The sequence below is a fragment of the Chaetura pelagica genome, unplaced genomic scaffold (assembly GCF_000747805.2).
Source record: "Chaetura pelagica isolate M959 unplaced genomic scaffold, ChaPel_1.0 scaffold55, whole genome shotgun sequence".
In the NCBI taxonomy this organism is placed as follows: Eukaryota; Metazoa; Chordata; class Aves; order Apodiformes; family Apodidae; genus Chaetura; species Chaetura pelagica.
This window is the reverse complement of record NW_009953571.1, coordinates 5,437,820-5,464,797: the sequence shown is the minus strand read 5'-3', so window position 1 is coordinate 5,464,797 and position 26,978 is coordinate 5,437,820. Positions and strand designations below refer to the sequence as shown.

Here is a 26,978-nt window from a genome sequence, read left to right as displayed (position 1 = left end):
CCGCTCTTACCTGTCACCAGAAACAGAGCACAGATGTTTGCAGTCATTACTGAATTTCATCCCGGTTACAATCTCTGTGTGAAATAAAGCACAAGCAAACAAAACCTTCCTTGAATTATTCCAACTGGCAGAAGAGATCATCAGCCAAACAGCTGTGCTCAGTAACTCGAATTCTGATTAAAGCAAATATTCTTCACTGATCAATAGGCCCCACTTACCGTAACCATTTAACAATCTCAGCTTGACATAGTAAGGCTATCCCCACAGCAATATATGCATGAAGACTCAAGTCTCTTTTTGCTTTAATAGAATAGTCTCTGCATGGTAGGAGGTGAGAGCATATCATAACAAAACTTAATACATGCTTCAAAAACACAGATTACCTTACAGGCTACTAGAAAAACTGTGTAAACAAATACATGCCCTGACAGGCATGTGTGTGCTTGCGTTTTGCAATGCAAAATGAGGTCTGAAAAAAGTTGAAATTGCAATGAAATAAGCTATTAGACTTCATCCAACCATATCCTACTCCAAAATACCCACTGAGTAAACTCTGGTAGGGAGGGACCTTCAGAAAGGACTTGAACTACTATCAGACCCTGCTATATAGTCATCAAGAGAAAAAAAATGCATTTCCAGAAGCTTATGTGTCTTACCTGAATGTCCGTACATGGTTGCAACACACTCGCCAGAATAGAAATCGAAGATGGAGAGGTTCTTGTCTGAACAACTGGTTGCAATATAAAGACCAGAGGGATCTGTTTGCACCTGGATGAGGAGATACAAGAAGTGCAAAGGTCCGGTGAGACAGTGCCTTCAAACTACATGAAAATGGTCCAGAATAACCAGAACAGTCATAGTAGTTAAATTAATAAAATGCAAATAGCTTTTACAGGACTCCAGTTAAGTACCAGGCTACCCAGCATCCCAGGACAAATCTCCAACTTGATTAACATGTTAAACTATCTCCAGCCTCATCAGAGACTAAAGACATTTACATTAAGCACCTTCCTGACTGTGAAGGCACCATTACCAATGGAGAGACTTACACTTCTCTCTCATACCTCCTTTCAACGACTAGGGTCTTACTGTTATCTTTCTTAAGATCAAAACAAAACCCATACTCCAAAACACCCTCCCCAAAAAACATAATCAGAGCTGATAGCGTTAATTGAAATATTAAAATACTCCTCTTAAGGACAGAAACCAAAAAAGAACTCAACATTGCAGAGAAATTTTCTGATAACGATGTTGTCAATTTCCAGCACTTGCAACTCCCCTTTTTGGATCAGTTGTGGTTGTTTTACTTGCATATACAGTCACTTGTTGCTTTATCTTGATCAAATATGAACCCTCTCCAAATGCCTCACGAGGTCTAAAGCAGCACTACACAGCAAATACAGCTACTGTCACCAAATGTCCTGCTTTGCCCTTTGTAGAGCTTCAAGGAACCAAGAGTGAAAATGTCTTATTTTTCGAGACACTGTATTTAAATAATGATAACATTTTTTGGCTATGTTTATTTTGTTGCTGTATCTTTTGTTTTGGATGTCCCTGCTTGGGTTCTACCTGTTAAACCACAATGTATATTACAATCTCAGAACAACATGCCAAGGAAGTTTAAATTCCAGAGACAACCATAATCCCTTGGCTACATTATTGAACTATAAATGAACAAAGCAATACTAAAAATAATTGAGATTCCACACTTGAGCTACGCATGCAAAAACAAAAAACATAAAGGATATTAAAAACAAAAATTCCAGCTCCCAGCAACATTTCATGGTTTGTGGTCTGAGAATGATATAATCAAGCACCAGCAATAAAGTGTAGCAGGAATTTTTCATTTTCATTATTCTGGCTTATAAAAGACTTTGTAGGAATTATAACATGCAAAGAGAAAGAGAACTTCTCTTTCTCTGTAAAACAGAAGAAGTGACACTGAACAAAACTGTTCATTTTCTTTTCCCTCTTTACCCAGTTATTTACACCCTTCAATAACACTGCTGGCCTGGGCAGCTAAACAGAAATATTTCATTTTAAATGTAGAAAAATTATCAGTGAAAACAAATGCAATGAAAACACTTGGGAGATATTTTTGTTGTGTCAATTAGTCTTCCCCTTTAAAGACAAGAATGTGATTCTTCCACATCCCAGTGCACTGGCATCACTCTGAATGTTGAATGCACCTGGTTTACCAGGGGAAGCCTAGGACAGCAGCAGAAACAGACATGCTACCCTGCCCAAGGCCTGGATGTACTCAGCAGGTAAGAAACATGAACACTATAAACAGTACCAAGCTTGTCCAGCACTCCAAGACCTGAAGAATACAGGCCTTTCAGGGTAGATGCTTCTTTATTTAATCAACTCATAGTTTCAGTTACATTTCCCCTCAGGCAACCACAAATTTCTCAAACATTGATCAACCACCACCACCTTAAAAATCCTATTAAAAAATAGTCAAGAAAGCCAGAATGAGGTCTCTGGAACAGAAAGTAAACAATTAAAGTAAATGGACTAAATCATCTCCTGACAGATACTGGTGCAGTTCTACTTGCTTTTATGGCACAAGCCTGTGGCTCACTTCAGAAACAGGACAGAGAGAGGTTATAGACCAACCTCAGCATTCCTTGACTCTTTTCCTGTTTTAGCTTGATGGAAACCAAATAATATTACCAGCCCTTAGGGATGGAGGTAGGAGTAAGCAGCAGCAGGATAAGGGACAAAGTATGGAGCAAGCGGGGAAAAAAGCACAAAAACAAAAAACAAAACACAAAACCCACAAAAAATCCCAAAGTTATTGTGTTCAGATTTGTATTTCATTTTCTTAGCCCTGAGCTGCATTCAGAAGAGCTGGAAAAAAAGGAAAAAGTAATAAAGAAAGAAAACAGCTTACTTTGATGAGGGTGCCATCTTCACCTTGGGAACCCTTGTAAAGCTTCTTCTGCTTCCCACTGCTTATATTGAAAACCCTGAGAATAATGACATAAGAGAACATTGCTTATTTAGTCCAGGTATTGCTCTCTGGATCTTGTCACCAAGATCCTTTTCTCTTTCTGCTTCTCATTCCACATGAGAAGGGACCAGAGCCAAGCCACAGGAAATGGAAAAATCATGTCAATGAACTATAACCACCGATCACTTAAATGGTTCAAGAAACAACCTTGAAAGTAATGTAAAGGCTCAAGATTGAACTATTTAATATCAAGCATATTATCTGAATTAAAATTGAGGCTTGATTCTGAAGCTGATAACCAAAAACAAGCATAGCATCATGGCACTGAAGGAGAGGTCAAATGGGAGGGAGAAAACCTTTCCATGCCTTCTAACGGTGAATGGTTATGCTCTTGATAAGGAATGGCTCTTGATAGGCTTCAGTCAGTCCTCCCTGCTTTAAAAATACCTCTGGCTCCTTCATATTAAAGTAAAAGGTTAAGAGAGCAAGACCCTTTATCTACATTAAAATACAACTGCAAATCAGATTCAGCAGTGGTATTCAGCCATGATACAACAGCAGGAGACACAACAACTACAGTCTCTTTTGCTTTGAAGGCAGAAACAGATTGGGGAAATGAATATAAAGTGAGCAGAAAATTGATTCTACATGTCAAAATACAGTCACTCCTAGCTCAATTTCAGGTTCCAACAGCTCCAGCTATTCTATGGTACCTCACACAGCTTCACACTAGACATAACTTTAAAAGTAAAAATTACCACAGCTCAGTTGTGTGTAAAGGAAGGCACACCTGCTCTCCCAGACTTTGCTCTACAGAGCGACCCAGCGAGAAGCTGGGTCCCATGGGCATTTGCATATATTCACAACTTTTCATCAGTGAGGGTGAAAGGAGAGTTCAACCTCACAAAGTGTGAGGTGAGGCTGCAGATTGGTCTGAAAATGCTGTGTCAATGAGGAACAACAATGGGGATGGACCCCCCCTTGGCCAACTCATTTAAGACTGCAAAAATGTTTTCAAGACAAGAAGTAAACTAACCTGATGTTACGATCTTGACATCCAATAGCTGCATATTTCCAGCTGGGGTCCACATCCATGTCATACAGAGTGGTCTTCCTAACAATGTGATGCGTTCGGGTAAACTGAACCCCTTCTCCTGTCTAGTATGTGAGTAGAGACTGTGTCAAAATCAAGTAGTTAACCCATTGTTAAAAACTTCTAAATAGAAACCAACTCTTCCCACTTAACCAGGTCTGCTGGAACTGGGGGCACAAGGAACTCCTTTCCAACCCATACCCTTTCACCACTCCTCACAGTAGCCTTGGCAGTGAAAGAAAACCAGATATCCTGACAGCTGTCTACTTTGCATCTTGCTGGGAGAGGTCAGGCTCGGAACAGCTGCATACTTCACAGAACTAGCTCTCCAAACGTAATCTCTTGCACTGAGTCAGTGGGAGACACTGAGGCTGAAATATTAACAAGCTCATCCAGAAACTCTGATATCACTCTTTGAAGTAGTTCCTTTGTGGAGAGATTATTTTTTAAAAGTGCACAAAAAGCTGTAATGAGGTTACCTTCTGCGCAGTTCGGAAATAGATGCTCTTGTCTGCCCCACAGCTTATCATTCGCACTTTTCCATCATTGGCTGCAGCAAAAGGCAGGAGGGATCAAAAGATAAACACAAATACCAGGTGGAGGAAATGTTTCCATTTATACCACTGCTCATTTATTCCAGGCCTGATTAGCTAAGTTTGACTCCTACCTAAGCAGCAGGATGCTGCAGCAAAACAAAAGGCCCTTCTCAGGGACAGGACTTGTTAATGCTCAGAGTGCATGTAGCCATCTGACATGAGTTAAAGGGAGTAAATCATTACAGAAAACAACTTTCCAAAGAAATGCTTAGGACTTCAGTCAGGAGATGGTTTTTAGTGGGGAGGAAGGAGAGGAGAAAAAAACAAAAGGGAAAAGAAGGCAAGTATTGTCAAATATCACTGCCTGTTAGGACTGCAGCTACAGAAGTTTACAAAAAAGCAGCTGCAGCTTCAGCCTGTCGTAACCCAGTGTTTAAGCAGTTAAAATTACTTTACAACACAATGGGACAACAGCAATACTCAAATCCAGCATTGGAGGGAGGCCATGATTCTCTACCTGCAAACTTCACAGCAGTGATGGAAGAAGAATGTTCATCCAGGGTCTGCTGCAGGCTGTAGTCCTTTCCAGCATCCAAGACATGAATCAACCTATCCCGACTGGCTGAGGCCAAGAGCTTTAAGCCTGTCAGAAAGTTAAAAAGAGTACAAGACCATTATTAAAAGTAATTTGCTCTTCCAGTCACTATTTTAAAACAGCTTCTCAGTCATCTTAGGGACAAAGGAACACTCCTGGATTTCACACTACTATAACAAACAGAACAAGTTTGGAACTCAACCTACAATATTCCAAGGAAAAGTATGAGACAGAAGACTTTTTCAAAGTTAGGCTCTACTAGCCCAACACTACAAGCCTGCTCTGAAATCCAAGAGTAGCTCACCACTGAAAGTTCCGACATACCATGACTGGACATTCTTGACTTGCTCAACGCTACATTCACATGCAAAATAGAATAAGCTTAATTGCATTTACCTGTGTCAGGTTTGGAGTACTCCAGACATAGGATCTCTGAGTCATGAGCTTCCACCTTTAGCATTTCCGTCAGAGACTGCAACTCATATATCCTAAGACACAATATGGCTGATTCAGTATGTTTAATAAAATTAGCAAGAACCTGGTTGTGATTCTCATACCTGCCCAGCATGCAATTTGCACAAGAAGCCTATGGGATTACCTGAGAGTGCCTATCCTGTCCCCCGAGGCAAGGTGCTCCCCACTGGGACTCACACAGACAGTGCGTATCCCCACCTTCGTGTCCATCACTTGTGCATCAGCTTTGTCGGCACTGCCTGCTGAGTTGTAATCAGTGTCCAGAAGTACCTGCGTGTTGTCATCTACATAGATGATTTTCATCAAGTCCTGGGGATACAATACACATAGATATATTAGCTGGTTACAAAATACTAAAGTGAAGGACCTGCCTTAGAAACTGGGCTCCTGGCCAGTATCTATACTTCACTGGCAGTAATGCTGCCCATGGCTTTTGAGAAGTGACAGAAAAAGCAGGAGCTTTTTCCACCGTGAACAAATTGCCAAGAACGCACAGGTCAGTGCTTCTACGTCCATGGGTCCTCCAACATAACTAAGAACAGAGGCAAATGTCCACAAGTAATCACTGTTCCATATGAGTATCCTCCTCATTGTTTCTCCAGAACCTCTGCCTCATTTAATGCACCTTTTCCAAACAAATCTTGAAGTGTTTACAGAGATGGAGAAAAAGAGAAAAAGCTTTTCTGAAGTATGTGGCATGAGCCATTTTGGAAGAGACTAAGTTTGGTGAATCCTTGGATGGTTTATGGAAAAATGAATAGTGCACAAGACCATATCAGACAAACTTTCTTTCCACCTGATATTCCCTTCATGTTTCTTCAGCTTCAGACTTGTGCTCTGTTTACAGGGAAGCCTGTGTTGACTCAGAGATCCCAAGAAGTTTGGGCCTTAACTTGGGAATACCTGTGCATAAGGAATAGCAACCCCAAAGGCAAGGAGGTGATCAAAATCTGGGATCTTACATTGCTGAGGATGTTGCGGTGCAGGGCTGTGCCATGAATGTTGGAGCTCTCAGTGTTCCACAGACGAATGGTGTTGTCAGAGGAGCAGGTGATGAATGAACCAGGGGGGAGGCATGGCTGATTGTTGTCCTTCACCTCCGGATACACCTAAGGGCAGGTAAAATCAACCCCTGAATGAGATTGCCCGGTATTTGGCATCCTGAACACTGGTACCAAGTTTCTAAACAAAAGAAGACAAAGGGCTGTCCTGTCTGTTCTGTAAAGGTGAGAGCCAGCCAGTTCTCCTAACAAAAACCTGTTTGCAGACTAGAGTTTTGTGTTCACTTCAAACAAATGCTCACTGAGCTTCCCTGAATGCAGAACATCTCCTTAAGAAGTGTGTAACTAACGGTTCAAAGAGAGCATCTCAAAGACCATGCAACAACGACTCTGCACCACAGTTGGCAACGTTTAGCTACTACTGTCAATTTGTAATCCGAAAAAAAGGGTGAGATGCAATAAATAAATAATAATAAAGAATCCTCAGCCTGTTCCCACTTTATTTCCACTTCCCCCTTTCCTGACTACTGTTGGACATACTTCAACACATTAATGATTACATAGTTTCCTAACCCTCCTCCTCTCCACCCCTCTGTCCCTCTGAGGCAAAGCCAACTAGACAGACTGCAAGATGATGGCCACTTGAGCAGGATATCCTGGTACATAGGTTAAGAAGGATCAGAGTTGAGGTCTTATCACTTGTTTCGTTCCTTTGACTTTAGAGCATATGCTCACCACAGACCTCAAACTTTTTTTTTTTTTTTTTTGAGGTCAGCAGTGAACTCTTGTGCATTTTGTGAGAGGCACCTCTGCATTCAGCTTTGTCCAGTTCTGCTCTTTCTCCCACCTCTCACCTTTTAATGCAAGACTTTTTCCAGTAGCACACTGCATCTAATGCATTTGGTCATCCATTGCAGTGCAAAGAACTGTTCCCAGCTCCATCTCAAGTCCTATAGCAACCACACTAACCACAGGAGGAAGTCTGCAGTACATGTTTGCACTTAAATTTGGTGGTTCTTCAGATTAATTCCTCAGCTGCAACTCACAATCCAACACTTGCACCTGTAGACAACATACCTCAATGTTCCACACACAGGAAGAGTGGTACAAAGCAGAGTACACCTTGCCCACTTTCTTCGGGTCTTTGACATCCCACACATACAGGCTGTGGTCATTGTATACACAGGAAAGCCACTGGTTGGTGGGGTCAAAGGTCAATGCAATTGTGTCCGGATACTTCGCATCAGCCACACCAGAGAAAAGACGACTGCACAAAGAGAGAACAAAAGCCTGATTAATTTGGATTCTTGGAGTCAGAGCATGGAAGTAAAACATGAGAGTTTGGATTTTTCACACGGTTGTGTCAAGATGAACAATACACTGTGGCATACATAGGTAGCTGGCTGCAAAGACCTGTCTCTTGAACAACCAGAGTCCCAAAAGAAGCCTGAAAGCCCCACGGCAACAGTCATTCTTCTTGCCGTCCAACCCAGAGTCCCATCACAGACATGTGACTGAACACTTGATCATCACAGAAGATCATCATAATTTACCTCTGAATAACCAGGCTGTAAAAACCAAGTCAAGTCTCAAAGAGGATGGTGGACCATCTTTTGGTGGGTAGTATATTTTGTTTCTTGCTTGCAGGAACAGCTCTTGTGCATGACCAAGCAGTAGACTACTTGTCTCAGGAGAAAGGAGCACACCAGCACAAGGGACAAAGGGACAATTCATTTCCGTGGCCCCACTTGTGTGACATACTTTCTTTCCACCCATGCCCCACACATAGGCCAGCTTGGTGCTGCTTGCAGCAGCTCATGAGATGGGCAACCGCAGATGGGTACAGTCCTCTCTAGATAGGCAAGCTCTGATGCAAACTTTAAAACAGAGAACTTCTGTAGAACAAGGAAACATCTCCTTTCCCACGTTAGACCAAAATCACACCATGTTAACCCTCTACAGGAGTCCTCTGTTGAGTCTTGCTGCTATGCACACAAAGAAGGAGCTGCTCTCTTGACCTGAGGTGAACACAGCCATCCCACAATGCTGTTAATGGCATAAAATAAGGCAACTATAGCCGGAGTACCAGGGTGTTGAGAGCAGGTAATTTAAAAGACGCAGATGGTGGAGATGCAGAGATGAGGGTCAAAGCTCATGTAGCACAGCAGACAATGGGAGCCCTGCACTGCAAGGCAAAGGCCTGCTTTAGCAGGCAAAGCTCTGAGGGCGAGAAGAGTGCAGCTCAGATCCCATAAAAAAAAATCAAGTCATTGATACAGTTGTGGGCATTGAGGGCAACTGCCATCCCACAAAGATCGGGTATGCATGGGAAAATAAGGAGTCCTGTGTTTTTAAGCTTCTTTGGAAGTAATAAAAAGTTGTTAAGATTGTAATCAGCACTACAAATGCATGTTTAAGAATCACATGAATATTTCTGCTCAACTGATGGGTGAGAGCAGCAGAGAGTATTTTTAAAGGGTCCATGTGTACAATTTATTTTAGCACTAGCAAAAGCTGCTAACATTTTAAATTCAGAGTTCCTTTTCCATCTTCCTTATTAGAATATCATTGTCTCCTACGAGCAGCAGAGAGTATTTTTAAAGGGTCCATGCGTACAATTTATTTTAGCAGTAGCAAAAGCTGCTAACATTTTAACATTTTGATCTTCTGGAGAGGGACTATTTAATGCACTATATAGTTTGAACCTTTACCTCAAGTTCACAAGGAAAGTTTAGAGAAAACCTGTTGAGACACAAATGGAAAAAAAAAAAAAAAGAAAAAGGAAGGAAAATTAAAAAGCGTATATATTTGTAGATGTGGGAACTCCAGATATCCCATGGAATGATGGCTGGTCAATTATTACACCTTTGGATTTCTTTCCCCACTAGTGACAGAAGTGGGCAACAGAAGAAGCCTCCAACCAGGACTGTCGAACAGCAACACATGAAGGGGCTCCTCTGGCATAAGTCTCCAGAAGCTGACAGACAGAGCTGTATGGAACTTACAATACCCATCTCAGAAGGTGAGAAACAGAGAGTCAAAGCAGAAGATAGCCAGATAGCTATCTTGAGCAAGGCAGAAAAATGAAACAACATCATGGACAAGATATAGGGAGAAGAAAAATTACAAAAGATAGTAGAAGATTTGGGTCTACAAATGCCTGGAAGAAAACCTTTGAAAAAATACCCCGTGAGAGCCTGTACATCTCTTAGCAACATGATTGTACTAACATGGAGGAAAGTCTTCAGCCCTTACCAGTGACAAGCAAAAGATATGCCATGGAACATATTCAGGAGCAACTGAAGTGTGCCACAGCATCTCGTGCCTTCTGCCTGCTTGCTCATGGCAACCACTGTCAAAAGGCCACCAGACCTGAGCAATCCCAGGGAGATGAAGTGCAAGCTATGCTGTGTACTCCAGCAACCAGCTTTGGACTGGAGCCCAGGCAGGCAAGGCAAAACTGCAACAGCTCAGGGAGATCTGCAACAGGCTGCCAATTTTAATCCATAAAAAGAGCACGGTCCAGATGGCAAAGGTCTGGGGAACAGTTCTAACGCCCGGACGCCTTCCTTGCTCCCTTTCACCCTCTCCACAGTACCTGGCCTCAGTGACACTGGCAATGTCTGTTCCCAGGAAGTGCGGCTTCGGCAGGGTGGTGACAAAGTGGAGGTTCAGAGGGTTAAAGATCCGCACGGTGCCATCAGCGCAGCCACAGAAGATGTAGTCGTGATTCACAGAGATGCAGTTTGCCACAGTGGTCTGAGAAGGACACAGCACACAAGATGGCAAGTAAGCAATGTGCTCTCACTTCAAACATCACCAGACACATGACAGGGAGAACAGTATATCAACAGACAAAGGAGTCATGGTTAGAAAAGCTGAAGTGAAGTGAAGCCCTGGGAGTAAGGAAAAGTCTAAAATATTTTATTTTTTTTTTTCTGAGGAGCTTCCTAGCCAAGGTCCATTGCAGATTCCAAGTGGTTAATTCCAAGCTGAATTCCTCTGTCACCCACAGTGGTGTGAGGTCAGCAGAGCTGCACATTTGCCCCAGGTGAGTCTTACTCTGAACTTTGTTTTTTGTTCCTCTGTGACATTCAGCACCACTAGCAGGCAAGCAGCACCTGATCCTGTACTAGCAAGCCAATATATTACCTGTCACAAGTAAATAAGAAAAAAAATTATTTTCTTCCCCCTCCCGCTGGGATCAGTACAAATGGCAGAAAATGGTACAAAATGGCTTATGGTGATAAGGGGATGAGTTCAATGGAAAACTTTTTTCCAACTTACTGTGAAGCTGTCTGTATTCTGAGCAAGAGTGAAAAGCAGATTTTAGAGAGGAAAGGAAAGAAAAGAAGAGGCATTTCACTTGAGTGAAAGCATGGAAAGATTTTTCCCTTGATTTTAATACATGAATCCTTTCAGCTAGGCATCTCGCATTCAATTGTAAGAAAAACGAGCACCGACGAATTTATTGGCCAGCCTGGTAGAATAGACAAACCAAGCAGTACCTCAGGAACCTGCATTTGAGATGTACAAGCCAAGTAAGACACTTCAGAGTGGACAGAAATCAGAATCCTTCTAAAACTCTTACTCGTCCAGGCCAAGCCAGGAGGGACAAACTGGGGTTTGCCAAAGTTATATCAGGACACTGCTTTGCCAGAAGGGCAGTAGCTGTAAGGCTGAGGCTTGAGAATGAAAGAGCCTCAATGATTAATAACATTCCTTTGCTGAGGAGCAATGCTATTTTTGCCTGGCCTTCCAGAGTAAAACACAAAGTGGCAGAGGCCCAGATACTTTCACTGTTGGTGGTCAGCTTGCAATCCCTGTGTCCTTATTATTTGCTGTGCCTGCTCTGCTTCAGCAGGCAAATACTGCAGGACAGAAGGATGGAAAACTCACCCTCAGCTCTACCCACTTGTCTAGCAGCCTTTTTTCATTGAATTCACAGAGCAGGCCTGAGGATGTGATACAGAAGGTGCTGTCAGCTTTTTTGCCCCTTCCACATGCCACATCTGCAAAGAAGTTGTTCCTCAGTTCTCCAAGCAATCCTGAGCGACCTAGCAAGGGGACCGTGGCATTGACCTACCAAGAGAAAACAGTTGGTTAGAAATACAGCAAGGTACTTCAGGCAGATAGACATTTTTTAGAACATCAAGCCTTGAGAGCTGAAGTGCCTTAAAGAAGGAGAGCTGCGAAAAGCCTACAAGGAGACGTAGTGACACATTTTACCTGCTGCAGACCCAGTGGCTGCACAGTGTATTGGGACCATCACTATTAGCACATCAGTGGAACAGAATGTTATGACATCAAAACTATGTTTCCAAACCTATGACCCAGAGATAGCAGATCCTTCACTGGGAGGAACAAATCTTCCATGGCTAATCTGTACCAAATGCTAAAGCAGTGTTCAAGCATGAAGCACGAACATATGTTTGTGAGGCCACAGAAAAATATCATTTAAACACTCATAAGACTCAAAATAACACTTATAACCTTTTGAGAAGTCCATACCAACATCAAACAGCTCTCCTCACCTTCAATAAGCTGCAGTTGTTCAAAAACTGCCGCTCTTTTCTGATTTTTCTGCCCTTCAGTATATACAACTATTAAAGAACAAGTATGCTGCTATACACCAGGAGACATGCCCCCATCTCAGCTCAGGGTAAGACAAGCTTTTGGTGCCACAAGCCCATGGGAAGACTGAGACTTGATAGCCAGGGCAGGGGGGAGGGCTATCCTTGAATCCCAGGAAAAACCAAAGAGTTCCCACTTCCCACAGGTCACTGGGGCAAAATCCACCCTGCAGTAAGATGGAAATGCCTGTTCACAGCTTGGCTTTGATGCATGTTTTCTCACCTTGGACGTTTTGCTGTCATCCAGGTACCAGAACTTGATGTGTCGATTTCCAGCAGTGACAAAGTAACTGCAGTCCTCTGAGAATGACACGGCTGTCACTTTACTTGAGACTTTGTTGGCTGCCACTACAATGTTTTTCTGGAAACATAATTGTTTAGATAACTTAATTTCTTCACTCAAAAGCAAAGGAAACTCATTTCAAGTACAGGCAGAAATGCTGCAGCAGGGAAAAGATGAGGCCCAAACTGTTCCCTACTCATCCCTAAATTCAACCTCCCCAGTATTACCTGGGAGCACTAATTTGGTGGACAGTACAGTTCATATTTACATTCAATTCCACTTCCACGTTGACTGGAATCTAGAACAAATCAGCAGGCACTAGTGCCTGCAGGAACTTGCTGTCTGAGCCATGACAAATGTTGGTTTCACAATCACCGGGAGCTCAGAGCAAACCCATTTCCCTTTCTAAACAGCAAAAGCATATGCTGGCCAGCACAAGGAGGAGCTCTCCCAGCCTCCAGGAGAGCCAGCAAGGAGAGCAGGGCATGCAAGATGAGGAACAGGCATTTTCTGCAAGGAAATGAGTACTGGTTCCTCATTTCTTGAAAGACTCAAAACAGAAAAACATCATGCCTGTTTTGGAAGGGACAAAACAAAGTCTGCTGCATCTCAAATGCGCCCCTCAAAACATCAAAGAGTTTGGGAAAGGAAGAAGAACACTGCAGGGACAGAGAACAGAAATGGACACTGCCTAAGCAGAACAGTCACATGCCAGGAGCTCCCTGTCCACAATACCAGTACTCAGTTCTCCTCCCCCTGCTTTTCCCCAGGGACTGGTAGAAGTGAGAATAAAAAAGTCTTCCTCTCTGCCCTTCAGCACACAGAGTACAAAATGCACCACTCTTTATTCTCGTTCTGCTCCCTTTACCCTTCCTTTTAGAGACTGGATCACTCCCAGTCTTCGCAACACAATGCCCTCAGCACACAAACTCACCACACTGAGGGCCCCTTTGGACAACATGCAGACAGAACTGAAGAAACTGGCAATACAGCAGTCTGGGCTGCTGTCACCTCAGAGACCCCCCCAACCCAGACTGGGGGGAAAAGCAAGGGGGACAGCCATTAACAGAACTTCTTTCAAGACAGTCAACAGAGAAAGGCTTAGAATGGCTGTAGAACTCAACATCTGGACTGTTCCTGTGGCCTTTCTTTAGGGAAGCAAGGGGACCCTAAAGGTAACAGGAGGTTTATTTTCCATCACAGTCAAATGACTGAGTATGTCTCCCAGCCATGAAAAACTGCTAAATTGAAGCAGCAGCACAGTGGATAGAAGGGTTGTGTTTAAAAGTACAGGAAAGGGCTTCAGAAGATCTGTTTTCACATCTTGGTCTCTTATTCATCTTTGACTTCGGTCAGGTAAAGTTTCTCTAGTTTTGGTGACTAGTCTCCAAAATGAAGGCTAGCTGGACCTCCCAATAGTTATAGCTGAAACATATGCTTAAAGTGCATGTTCTTCAGCACGGAAGACCAAGATAGCCCTCACAAGCTCTCATACACACAATTATAAATAGGATTGCAGTGAACAGAAAAACCTGTGTAAGCAAGAGGAAACAAAGCTACTTGTACTGTCCCACATACGCCATGTATTATGACCACCTCCAAGTCACTACATAGTTCATACAATCTCATTCATCACCACATAGTTCAGCTCTACTAAAAAAAAATAAGGTGAAACTTCAGCTCATGCAGGAGCACAGTTAGATCTTAAATTACAGCATAGGAAATGTGATTAAGAGAGTAATATACTAAATGAACACAGACTTATAAGCTGCAAGAGAAGAGAAGGCTCCAAGGAGACCTTGCAGCAGCCTTCCAATACCTGAAGGGGGCTAAAGAAAGCTGGAGAGGGACTTTTTACCAGGGCATGTAGTGATGGGATGAGGGGTAATGGTTTTAAGTGGAAAGAGGGCAGATTTAGGTCAGATATTAGGAAGAAATTCTTCACTGTGGGGGTGGTGAGACACTGGAACAGGCTGCACTGGGAAGTTGCGGCTGGCCCAGCCATAGAAGCATCCAGGTTGGATGGAGCTTTGAGCAACCAGGCCTAGTGGAAGATATCTCTGCCCATGGCAGGAGGACTGGAATTTAAGGTCACTTCCAACCCAAATCATTCTATGATTCTATAATTATGTAATATTTTAACAGATGAACTGAAGTTGTTTTTTTTTAAATCACGTATCTTCTAGAGAGAGCTACAGGACCTGAAGAAGTAGCAGGAGCTACAGAAGACTCCAAGCCTACTGGTAATAAACATTTCTTTTCTTATATACAAACAGCACACACAAATGTTTTCTAGAGGATAAGTCACGAGCTTTGTTTCCACAGAGTGCTGCACCAACCCAGTCAGTGGCAGTAAGTGACCTCCATCAGCTTTCACTCACTGTGATTTCTCTGTGTTCCCTTTCTTGATTCATCAAGGATGGGATCAGAGCATCACAAATCCTGACACATAAAAAACCAAACAAGCCAAGAGCAACCACTGCACCACAAAAAAACTCCCTGGCTGATGAGACTTTTTCTTCCTCAACCTCATAAATTAGTTTTTAATAAGCCTCTAAAAAAGTAGAAGGTTTTGACAAGGTTGCAAAATCCAGGCTTTTCTGGCTGGACAGCAAGATGTCACATGTCTTCAAGTATAAAGAACATCCCTTCACCGAAGTGCCATGGATCTTCCCTAAGGGACCAGAGCTCTCTCTCATGTACAAACTTGTCTGTGTCCATGAATGTCAAAAAACAAACAACAACATAATTTTTAAAAGAAGCAGAAAGCAAGATGAAACTGAAATAGCCTAGGGTTAGACTGTCCACTCTCTTTAATTCAGCAGTATCCTGTGGTCCACCCAACCTCCAAGAGAACTTACCTTCCATGACCACACGTTGACAATCATGTCATGCTGGTACCCCACTGAAACAATGTACTTGGAGCTGGGGGAAAAGGCCACACAGGCCACACCATACTTGTGCTCCTGGAGCTCAGCCACCTGGGTTCGTTCAGCCACATCCCATACCCGAACTGCTGGCATGTGTCCACTCTGGAGAGGACAAGGACACAGAATAGGAAATGTAACTCCCAAGGTCAGTTCTGACAAATTCGAGCACATAAATGTGTGAGCACTTGGAAAAAGATGTCTAGATGGTGCATTCACTACAGGGTTAGAGGTTCCTTCAGTTCTTTAAAGCCCAGCTTGAGACTAACAACTTAAAAGAGTATATGCCTTTCAACAGGTGTCTGAAAGAATTAATACCATCACTCCTGCATTAATCCTCTTCTTATGGTACTCACGAAACAGCTAGAGATGAGAACAATACTTTTGATGTGCATCCCTGATCTTTGCAATGGGAACTCACAGCACACAAAAACGATTCTAAAAATCCTATCTCTGGACTCAGTGAATTAAAAGGCCCTCATGTCCTCTGCTCCCAACACAACATGGACATCAGAGATCTCAAGCCAGGTCATGCCATATAAAAACATGACATGACTGTTACGATAACTATCACACACCATTTGATGGAGGCTTCTGGGAGACTGGCAGCATCATTCCTGTCACAAAGATAACACACAGATGAAAGAGCACAGACAGGGTAGCATCAGAAAAAAAGACATGGAGGGAACACAGACTCTGGTTTTACACTTGTTCTCCCAAGAAACATGTGGTCACAGACTTCAGAAGTGCCAATTCAGTATCTTTTGCAAGATAATTTTATTCTTTTGTTTCATTTTTTTTTGGTTGTTATTAAAGCAAAATAAAACAAGGCACACAAGATGAGCTGAAATGCTGGCCAAAAATGTGCCTGATGGGCCAATGCTACTCAAAGAGCCTACTCCTGATTTCACAATGAAGTCTCGTCAAAACAGTAGCTTGCAAGATAACATATCCATGGCAACATGGCAAAATGGTACCTTTTCTGATCAGTTTTAAGCAAGTAATTTGATTGTGTGGGAGAGGCAAGTCTGATCAGAAGGAGAAATCAAAGCTTTAACAACTCAGAATTGTGCATGTTTTAATTGTCTCATTCAAAAGTTTTGCCAAGCAACTCCTTGTGGCCTGGAAAAATGCCATGGTCAGGTTTTACTGCACGTGGTACAGTTCTCTCTCCTGCAAGGCAGAGCTCAGGTCTCAAGGTGGCTGGCAAGGCGTTACAATGAGCTGGATCAGCTGCTCTTCAAAGCAATTGCTTTACTTAAACACATACATACTTGAATAAAGACAAATATACATATATATAATTTTTTTTTCACAGCATCTTGGCTTTCACCTCAAGATGTTTACAAGCTGAATTTGTATTTAATCATTTAAGAAAAGCTCACCAAAAGTGAGCTCTGTGTGATCCCCAGGGATAAGAATGCGGTCACTCCATGGGGAGAAAGAAACAAAACCAAAACAAAACCTTCTGGATTTGAAATACATAAAAGACATTTAATATGTATGGTGGCCAAGGTCTGACCTCCATGCTCTCCTTCCTGAAAAGCCAGCCACGCGGAAAACTAAGGTGTTACCAGGCAGAACCAGCATAATGCTGCCAAAAGTGAGCTTTACAAAATGAACCTGGAAACCATTTCCCCACAAGACAGATGCTGAACTAAGACAAGACTGCTGACACCGGCAGGGGACACTGCTACGCTAAGTAGTAACTCAAATGTCAGACACGTGGGAGGATACTGAAAAGAGAAAAGGTTTTTACAACAGGGCAACAGGAGACTGTTTTGCAACAAGGCCAAAAAAAAAAAAAAGCTTTCAAGTGTAACTGGGGAAGAGCTTTTTTTTTTTTCCCCCCAATGAATTTTCAAACCAAAATGTTGTTTGTTAGAAAAATACCCACTTCATTTTTCACCACTTTTCCTACTCCATATGAAAAGAATAAAGCACCAAAGATTTAGGAAAAAAAATAAAACAAAACATCAAAAAAACCAACCAACCAAAAAACAAACACAAAAGCAGAAAGAAAAGAAGGCACCAGAATCATCATCAGCACTGAACACCACAGAGAAAAAATACTTTTAATTTTAATACAAATGGTTTTTTATTACATTAATACTTCTAGAGTGGAAGGAGGCATTAAAACAAATTGCAGCTATAAAACCTCATGCTTTCACTAAAAGGTTAATAACAACAACAATCTCTGATGGAAAATTTGGGCTTACTTTTTCTATGTCAAGATAGCCACCATCCCAAAACACTGTTATTTGTCCTTGGCCTGATCCATGCAGGATTTAGGCCCAGATTGGGAGCCACCCAGTGACATGACAGCTGCCATCACGGTGGCTGCACTAGGGACCTCTGGGGTGAGCAGCCTCTGCCTTGAACAGCTCCAACACAGGGCTGGGACATACTTCTGTTCTCTGTGGCTGAGGCTCAGGAGGGGACCTGTTTCACACATGCTCCCCCCCATGTTTTACAGAGGCACAGAGACTAAGTAGTAAATTACCATTAATCACACACAAGAATAAAATAAGCCAAACCATATGGGGGACAGTCAATATTTCTGTGGATTTCTAACATCCAGCAATTCCAGCCTCATGACACAGACCATGTCTTTAACTTCTAATGCAGTGCACTCATCCTTGTTCTCCCCCTTGAGCATGCTTGGAAAGGGGAAGCAATTGTTGCCCCCAGCCAAACATACAATGCCAAACCACAGGCACCAGCATCTGCTGTCACCATTCCTAAAGCTCCATTCCACATGTACATTTCACTTTTTCCATAACACTGTTACTGGCTTCAGTTACTTCCTGAAATCCCGAAGGGACAATGCTAAACTCAGACCTAGGGCCATCTAAGTACACTTCACTGATTAGTATAGCCATGCTGTGTGTCCTTCCATGTATTTTCACTCTACCTTCAGACCACAGAGGCCATCTCAGATGATCCATCCCCCAAGCTGATGAGAGACAACACACTTAAACAAGTGCCAGCAGAAGCACCCAGAGTCACCTGTAACAGGTCCATCAAGAGATGCAACACTGAAATAGATTTGTCTGTGTCAAGGCAGCTCACTGGCTGTTTCTTCTAAAACTCCCTGCCCTGCTGCAAAATGGGATGGACAAGATGTGCCCTCTCCTCTCCCACTTACCTCTCCTGTAACCAAATATTTCCCATCTGGAGAGAAAGCAAGTGCTGTAATTGTTTTCCTAAAACAGAGAAAATGACACTGAGAAACATTTTGATCATGTGATATCCTTTCAATACATCATGACTGGGGAGTAGGTTGGGACAAACTGGAATGAGGCTAAAATCACACATAAGAGCCTGACACAATGGCTTTGCTTTACCAGAGATCTAACACTTGCCATGGGAATTCCCTGCTGCACAAGTCACAGGCAGCATGCCTACAATGCTGGAAAAGCTCCAAAAGCCAACTTTCAGGCTGGTGCCTTTATTCCAGATGCAGGGCCAGATCCTAGTGCTGGCTTCAATAATGAGGTCATAGTTTCAGGTGGAGAAAAAAAAATAAATCAGATACTATGGAACTGTAATAAGACCTCCCCCATGCCATGCCTGTTAACAGTTCCTCTTGGGACCACAATGTTTATGACGTGGTGCCTCATCAGCAACAGCATCTCACATTAGAAGGAGCTGGAATTAAACCAGCAGGCAGCCTCTCCCTCAAGGCAGCTCACACTAAGGGGATTTAGCCTGGAGCAACATCAGCTACTGCATTTCACAGTCAAGCCATAAAAACCTTGATGTTCACCTCCCACAAAAAGCAAGCCCAGCCTGAAGCTTCACTCACCTGGAACTGTTTAGAATATGGTGTTGCTTATTTTTTCTTGGGTTGAACAGCACAACAACACACCTAGAAAGAAGAAGCAGACAACAAAAAGAGTTGACATGACCGTGTATGAAGAAAAATACAGAGCTATCCCGGCTGGCAGAGATGCAGCAAAAGCAACCCCAAATCTCAATCTTTCATCCCCTAATCCCAAAGGCTGAGCAGGGATTAAGCAGAAATCACAAAGGAAAACAGCAGCCCAGTGGAGAACCACAAGTCCCTCCCATGCTGAGGAGTACCATGTGCTAGTACCATAAATAATTACCTTTCCAGCGTCTGGGAGCCCTGAGTCTCTGATTGCTCAAGCTAGACAGAAAGGTTAACCATGAAAGTTTGTGCAATGACCCTGATGGATTATGTCCCCTGCCATAAATATGACCCTAGGTACTGGGCACCAAACCAGCATGCCTAAAGCAGAGTAAGGAGGTCAGGAAACAGGAAAGAGGGGACCTTTCAGAAAAGTTCTCAGGGGATGCAAAGAAGGAGAGGTAGACAGGATACATTTCTGTGTCTGGCTGTAACACTAGACAGAACTGTTGAGTGTAGCACAAGAAGTGGCTGGCCAGCTGAGAAGTGAGACATATGACAAATACTATTGACCCCAGGGACATAGCTGAATAAACAAATTGCTCAGGGGCCTTTTAGAAATCTCTCAGCAAGATGAACTGCAAAAAGCAAGCAGTAGTAAACTCCTGGTAAGCAATATAATCACCTCCATTGGAAGCAAAGCAGTTAATAATTGGGAGGAGAGGGAAGGAGAAGAGGCCCCACCTCCCCATTAATTTTGCCCATAGCACATTGCCTTGCTGCCTCAGCCCACCATAACCAGCCTGGGGCAGTCCCAGGTATTGGAGGCTTCCCCACTCTTCACAAACACCCTACACACAATTTTTAAATCCTCATGTAACCCCACTGTCTCATAGCAGAGAGCAGTAATGACTAGTAACAGAAAACACATGGCCCCTACTGCCCCTTCCCAGAAGCATAACTGTTAAGTGACTAAAAGGAGCTAGAACACCAAAAGCTCTGAGGACCTATCTCTCACCTCACCTCTAAAATAGAAATCGTGGGGTTTGCCTGTCCCTCTGTCAGTACATACTGCCAGTGCTTGGGGAGTCCTAGCTGCTCCCTTGCTGCGGTGCCAGGGGAACACTGTGGGATGTTCCAGCTCCACTGCCAGCAACCCTCGCTGCTCTGGGGACTTCACTCACGTCACCATTGGGCTGGGGCCGGCCCACACCGTGTGCCAGGCTACAGACATCAGTCAGGAGGAGAAACGTGCAGGATAGAGGAGCAGAGGCCTGAAGCAGCCAAGCAGAAAGGCAAAAGCCAGGGCACACCTTGGCATCATGCTACCCAGAAAAACCATGTCCTTCCAGGCCCTGATCCCCAGCAGAAGGCAGGACTAGCAGTGTTGCAGGCAGTGTAGCTGGGGGTTGACAGGGACCTGCCATGACCTTCCCCTTGGTCTGACTAGGTTAGCCTGCCAGAAGTAGTGTAAATTTTGAAATGTAAAAGGGAGCAGAAAGCAGGACTGACACACCAAGACCTTGAGGTCAGAGTCCTTGGCTGAAGCTGTCATGCTCCATGAACATCGCTAGCTCAGACACCTTCAGAGGGTATCAAAGCTTTAACATCCAAAGCACCAGCCAGTCACAAAGTGTGCCTGCCCCCCATTACACTATTCCTCTCCACCAATGCCATTCCATCTACTCTTCTCCACCCGTGCCCTACCCAGAAGGCCAAGGCAATAAAGGCAAAAAAACTTTCTTGATAGTTAAGGCAAACAGCCATGGTTGGAGAGTTAATCTTGTGGAAGACCACGGAAAGTATAAATAAGCAGTTTGTTCAGACCAGGATTGATTCTTCTGTGCTTTTTACACTGGGGAACCAATATGAAAAGGTTCAAGTTAAAGCTATGCTACATATTTCTAGGGATTAGTGTAAAGAAGCAGGTGGCTTGTGATCCATTAACAAGTCAGCAGAGGTTAAGCCTCACAAATCACAAGATATGAAATAGGAAGTTAGCAGATGTGAAAATCTACCTAATCCCAAGGCTCCAGCTGATCGGAAAAGCAAAGCAAAACCCCATTATGTGGAGTTGGATAGGGTTAATGGACCAAAATCCTGCTGACTTATGACAGGTATGAATTGTGCTCAAAATAATCATAAAAAAAAACAAACAGAATAACAGAATGACACAAAATCCTGGCAAAGATTTTCCAAGCAGCTCTTAAATTTAAGTTTCTGTTTTATTGTGAGGAACTCTGCAGAAAAACAGGACTTCAGAGAAGTGAACACAGTCTAAAAACACAGGAAAGATGAAAAAAAACAAACCATGGTCTTCAAACCAGGCAAGAAAACAAACCACTTCCTAGAATAGTATAGTGAACCACAAAGGTCCAGGACTCTGCCATTATTAACTTAAATGACAGAGCCTTTGGTCACTTAAAATCATGAATTTTAGCTCAGTTGCACTCCAGAGAGGGCTGTCTGCCAGCAGGCTTCCCAGCTCTTGGCCAAATCAAAACTCCACAAGTGAAAGTAAGAGCCACCCAGCTCACATATCAAGGCAAATCAACAGACCACTCTAAGAGCCACGTGGCTTCTAGAGCAGCCATCATAAGCATGGATATTTTAACTTCATCTTAAGACAACCCTATGCTTGATTCACTGAGTTGGACCCGTAATTAATAAACTCCACCTGGAGGGAGGGGGAAAAAAAAAAAAATCACAGTATCTCTTTCCTGGTTAGCAAGCACTGATTTACATCATGAAAAGGTAATTTTAACTCAGAAGACTCAGGGAAACAAGGTTGCATGTAGTTATGTTGAGCTGTAAGCTAATAACTGACATAACTTGCTAAGTGGTCATGACCTTCTATACCAATAACGTCATTGAGCCAGGATAAATTAGTCTTCTAAACTTTTTTTTTTTTCAAACTAGCTACTACCCAACAAAAGCTATCCCACTGCTATGCTGTCCCATCATGATTTCCCACCATTACTCTTCTGCCTGCCATGAACAAGAGCAAGAAGGATTCCAGCCAACTCCAAGGAGACCTTATTCAGCAAGATGGCAGGCCACAAACCACAAAACTTACAGCAGGACACAGATACTGTTCTGGGAGTCAGAAGTATCTTGCTCCCTAGCAAAATGTTTGGGAAGGTGTCTAGTCCACTCCTACCTAGAAAGCACATCACCTCAATGACCAGAAATAAACCATTTCTAGCACTTCAGCTTCTTCTGAGTGTTTAGGGCAGCCTCAGTTGCCTGCTCAGACACCCACAGCTCATCTCAGTGTGGCCCAGAGCAGCTCCCTCCACCCCACACAGCCAGCCGTTCTTAGCAGTGGTTCCCCAGACAAGGTAATTCAGTGCCCATTAGTACTCTGGCAATGCTCTGTTTTAGCAAAGGAAATTGGTCTAGTAAAATAAAGGGAATGGAGACATTGAATATTCAGATCACTGACTCACCTACTCACACTGCCTTGAAGTCCAGTAAGGCGACCAAGCCCTCAGGAGAGCCAAAGTATCTATTCCTTTCCATTTATGTTGGTTCTAATCTTACAGCAGTTAAAATAATTACACTGGAAAATTAATTGCATAAAAGAGCATACACCCATCTATCCATCCTCCACCTTTTTATGCTCCTTTATAAGACATCACTCAGCATTTTGCAGCCAGAGGGATGGAAAGGATGCAAGGGAAGAGAGCACTGATCTTTTTGTTCCTAGCTTCCAATTGTGAATGTAAACCAAGCTAAGTACTACAAACCTGCACTCCTATAGTGGTCACATCACCTCTTCCATCCGACCCACCCCTTTCCCAAATTGAAGCTTTAATAAATTCAAGTTTTCAAGGCACCTTTGTATGAAACAACCTTTTTAAACACTACTGCCAACACGCAAACCAAGACTAGCTCCAAAGGCACCCCAGATGGGACCTTCACAGGGAAACACTGATCTTGGTGCACATGATCAACACTGTTGGCACACTTGTTTCAGCACAAATCCTACCTCCTCTGCAGCTGTGGGCAGGCCTTGATGATCACAGCACCTTTTTAATCCACAAGTATATTCTGATTTCCAAGTTGTTTACAGTTTATAGAAACTATTCATTGCTGTATGGATTGCTGCTGTACAAACCATCTATCAGCCAGCTGAGATCAAATGTCCTGTTTGTGTGCTGCTTCCTGCAGAGGCTGTTGGCAATGGCACACATATTTAAAGGTATTATTTCTAGGTCTATGATGCCACCCCACAAGCTTTAAGTACACCTTTCTGATGCAAGCAGCTTTTAAAAACACCTTGGCTGTGGAATCTCTCCCAGTCCTCTCTTGTGGGACGCTCAGGTCCAGGGGAAGGACAGAATCAGCTCTCACAACAATGTCAAAGGTTTCTGCAAACAACCTGAGCTCTCACCATCAGCCAACAGGGAAGTGGTGCAAAGTTCCTTGCAGAGCTTTCCAAACCTCCATGAAGGCACAGCCTTATCTTATACACACACAACTGTGCATCATATATGCAGATAAAAAGCTGGTGTTGTTTCAAGGGGGTGGAAGGAGGAGGTGAGGGCAAAGAGAGTGTCACAGCAGTTTCCATTGCCTCCAGCAAGGGGGAAAAAAACAAAAATTTAAAAAAAGCAGCAAGTTCCCTAAGCTAAATATAGGAGATGGAATGGAGAGGAATTGGACGTCAGTATCACATTTACATGAAGTATCTGACTCACTAAATCAGCAGCAATAGGCACTCCACGCAGCTCCCCCTACCTTTACTTCTGCCTTTTCTCCTGCTGGTTTCAATCCCACTCTTACCAAAATCCTAGGTGGGTATTTTACACTTCTCATTGCCCTCCTGTTTCCCCACACATCCTGCTAGACTCAGCTGCATTCCCCCAGGCACCTTCTTCCTCACCCTTCTTCAGCAAGTAAATAAACCCCAGATTTCTGCAGCAGTCAGTTTTGTTCTTTTCTTCCTCTGCAGGCCACACGGCCCTCCAGGGGGGTTGGGAAAATTAGAAGCCTGTGATAGCATTCCTTTCCAAGTCACCTATCAACTCAGCATTGCCCTATCTTGTGGGACAGATGACTGGAGGAAGAGTTCATGGGTCAATTCCTCCTCTCCTAAATGCATGCAGCCTGTGCTGTAAAGAGGATGCTGTAAGGGGGAAAGAAAACTCCACTAAGACATCAAAACAAACATTGGCTTTCTCTTTTTCCCCACAATATATTCCTTTCATGGTGCTGCAAGAATAAATGAGAAGAGCAAACAGTCCCATCCCTTCAAAATTGGTCCATTTCTCAATTTCTGGCTCATACTCTGCTCTCTTTCCCCCACCCAGAGCTATTCAAATGAGAGTGCAACAGCTTCCTATGCACTAAATGCATGAGAAAGAGAAAAGACATTGATAAGAACCAAATCTTTTTTACACTGCACTGGTTGCCAAGGGAAGCTTGATCAGAGCGAAGCAGTGACTACAAAAGCTGGAGTTAATTTTATATGTGGCAACTCTTACTGCCAAAAAGCTTCTTTAATTCACAGCCAGTACTGGGAGTGGGTTAACAGTGATGAGAGGATGTGCACACTGACTAAGTAACTGAATAGGTATTTTCATGCAAGCTGTACTAACTAAATGCATGCTGAGAACAAAGATGTATCTGTTGAGAGGTTAAGAAATGGGCAGAAATTATTTTGGATGTCCCTGCACCAAACCATGACCAAAAAGTCTGGGAGGGTGGGAGCCTGAGAGATGCAGCCAAAGTCACACTTCAGAAACCAGCACAGGCTAATGAAAAGCTGCACATGCTGAACAGAAACCCACTGTGAAAAAAAAAGTGATTGATATATTTAGAGTGTCACCAGGCTAACAGAATAGGGATTTCTGATTCAAGGACAAAAGGCTGTGTGGCACCCCAGAACAGGCTATGCTCCAAAAAACACAAGAACGACCATACTAGGCCAAACTCAAGTCCAATGACCTTGCCTGCAAAAACCCAGGTGTAAAGCAGATTTTGGAGATATTTGTCCAGACTGTTTGCCTAGTCTCCAGAAATCTGACGTTCAGAGACATATCTGAAGACAGCGGGCACCCACACACAAGAAGAGGGAAAGCAGCTCAGTAGATGGAGTCTACAAAAAGGCAGAACAGAAGGGACAAGGAATTGTAGAGATAATCCCCAAAGGGACAGTGGCACCCTCTGCTTCCCTCACCACTTCAGCATACCAAATTCACACTGCCCATTGCATTGACTGGTAGGGCAGATGTGTCCAGTTCTGATGTAAGGCGAGATGAAAGAGTCAAATAGCCTCTCCCTCTGTCTCTATACAGTGTCATTTGCTTTGCATAACCACAGGATAGTGTTCCAATTACTCCCCTCAGCTCAGGTAGGGTAACACAAGCAACAGCTCCCTTCCCATACAACCTTCAAAGACTGAGACAGAAGAGCAAACCATGCAAGAGAACAAACACTACATGCCCAAATATGTGAGCCTCAAAATCCCACCTCCCCACGCCCAAAAAACCCACCAGTGCCTATGTCATCTGATGACATGCAGAAAAATAGGCAACTGCTCTCCCTACCATCTGGTGAAGACACTGCCATCCTGATGACCTGCTGCTGCTGGCATGGTTTGTGCCTGCCTACATGTACAGGCTCTGCTGCAGATGAGGGGAAAGGGCTGAGCTCCTGCCCTTCATAGGGCCAACAGCTTCCACCAGCAGCTCTCAACAGCCCCCTTACACTTGTCAGCCAGCTGCATCTCTGACCTCAAGCTACAGATGGCAGAGAACAGATGCAAAGATCTGAAAAGACACCCAAAACACTTTAAAAAGACATTACAAAACTCAACACACAAATGGATTAAAAGATCCAGTATGGAGCAGAGACTGTGACTGTACACTGGGCAATCAAGACCTCTTTTCTTGCATACAAATAGACACCACTGAAGCTGTAAGCTGAAAGCTTTACCAGGAACACAGAGGAGAAACTCTCCAGGAGTTGTCCTGCTTGCGTCCTACCAGGGCAAAGGTGCTGCAGGCTCACAAGGACAGGCTGCAGGTTATTCCTAGCAGGTCCAGCTGATCTTATTGCAACATATCCTTGCCCCCCCTGGAACTACCACATATGAAAAACTCCATCTTAGCACAGAAACCTCCAACACCAGTTTTTTTCAGGGTCTCTTTTTAAAACCAGCAACTTGACACTGAACAAACATAAAGCAGAGTGACAATTCAGGAAAACAGACTCCACGCTTCTCATGAAATGGATGCAGGGACAAAAGACAGTCAGGGTCCTGTCTCCCACTGGATAAGTTGTATGCAACTCCACAGCAGCCACGCTGGAGCCAGAGATGCAGCAGTAGTGCCCTCAGGAGAGTGACAGCCTTTCACAGAGCTGCACAATAAGGAGGCACCTTTTCTGGGAAGCAAAGAGCTAAGCCAGACAGAGATTGTGAAAGACCTGGGCAAGTAAAGCCTGTGGCGAAAGCAGAAGGGAGAAACTGGCTCAGAGGAAAAACATGGAATTTCAACCAGCTTACCAACTAGGAATCATTATAGTTGTAAGAAAGATGTAAATTATTCTAGTTAATTGTTATGGCTCACGGCTGCCTAGTCACCAGTGATTCAGCAGG

The 26,978-nt window shown here is 43.5% G+C and overlaps 1 protein-coding gene across 1 annotated transcript in view; it reads right to left on the bottom strand.

Annotated features, from left to right (window-relative positions):
• MAPKBP1 (mitogen-activated protein kinase binding protein 1) overlaps positions 1-26,978 on the bottom strand; it is a 95,698-nt gene that overhangs the window by 24,473 nt on the left and 44,247 nt on the right. The window contains exons 3-18 of the mRNA XM_009999575.1: positions 19,307-19,369; positions 18,647-18,704; positions 15,433-15,603; positions 12,512-12,649; positions 11,555-11,737; positions 10,254-10,414; positions 7,733-7,922; positions 6,617-6,763; positions 5,779-5,963; positions 5,577-5,668; positions 5,103-5,228; positions 4,529-4,599; positions 3,993-4,114; positions 2,897-2,972; positions 657-768; positions 11-74 (exon numbers count right to left, since the gene is read on the bottom strand). Coding sequence (XP_009997877.1) covers positions 11-74; positions 657-768; positions 2,897-2,972; positions 3,993-4,114; positions 4,529-4,599; positions 5,103-5,228; positions 5,577-5,668; positions 5,779-5,963; positions 6,617-6,763; positions 7,733-7,922; positions 10,254-10,414; positions 11,555-11,737; positions 12,512-12,649; positions 15,433-15,603; positions 18,647-18,704; positions 19,307-19,369 — 1,959 coding nt within the window. The remainder of the gene's footprint in view (positions 1-10; positions 75-656; positions 769-2,896; positions 2,973-3,992; positions 4,115-4,528; positions 4,600-5,102; positions 5,229-5,576; positions 5,669-5,778; positions 5,964-6,616; positions 6,764-7,732; positions 7,923-10,253; positions 10,415-11,554; positions 11,738-12,511; positions 12,650-15,432; positions 15,604-18,646; positions 18,705-19,306; positions 19,370-26,978) is intronic.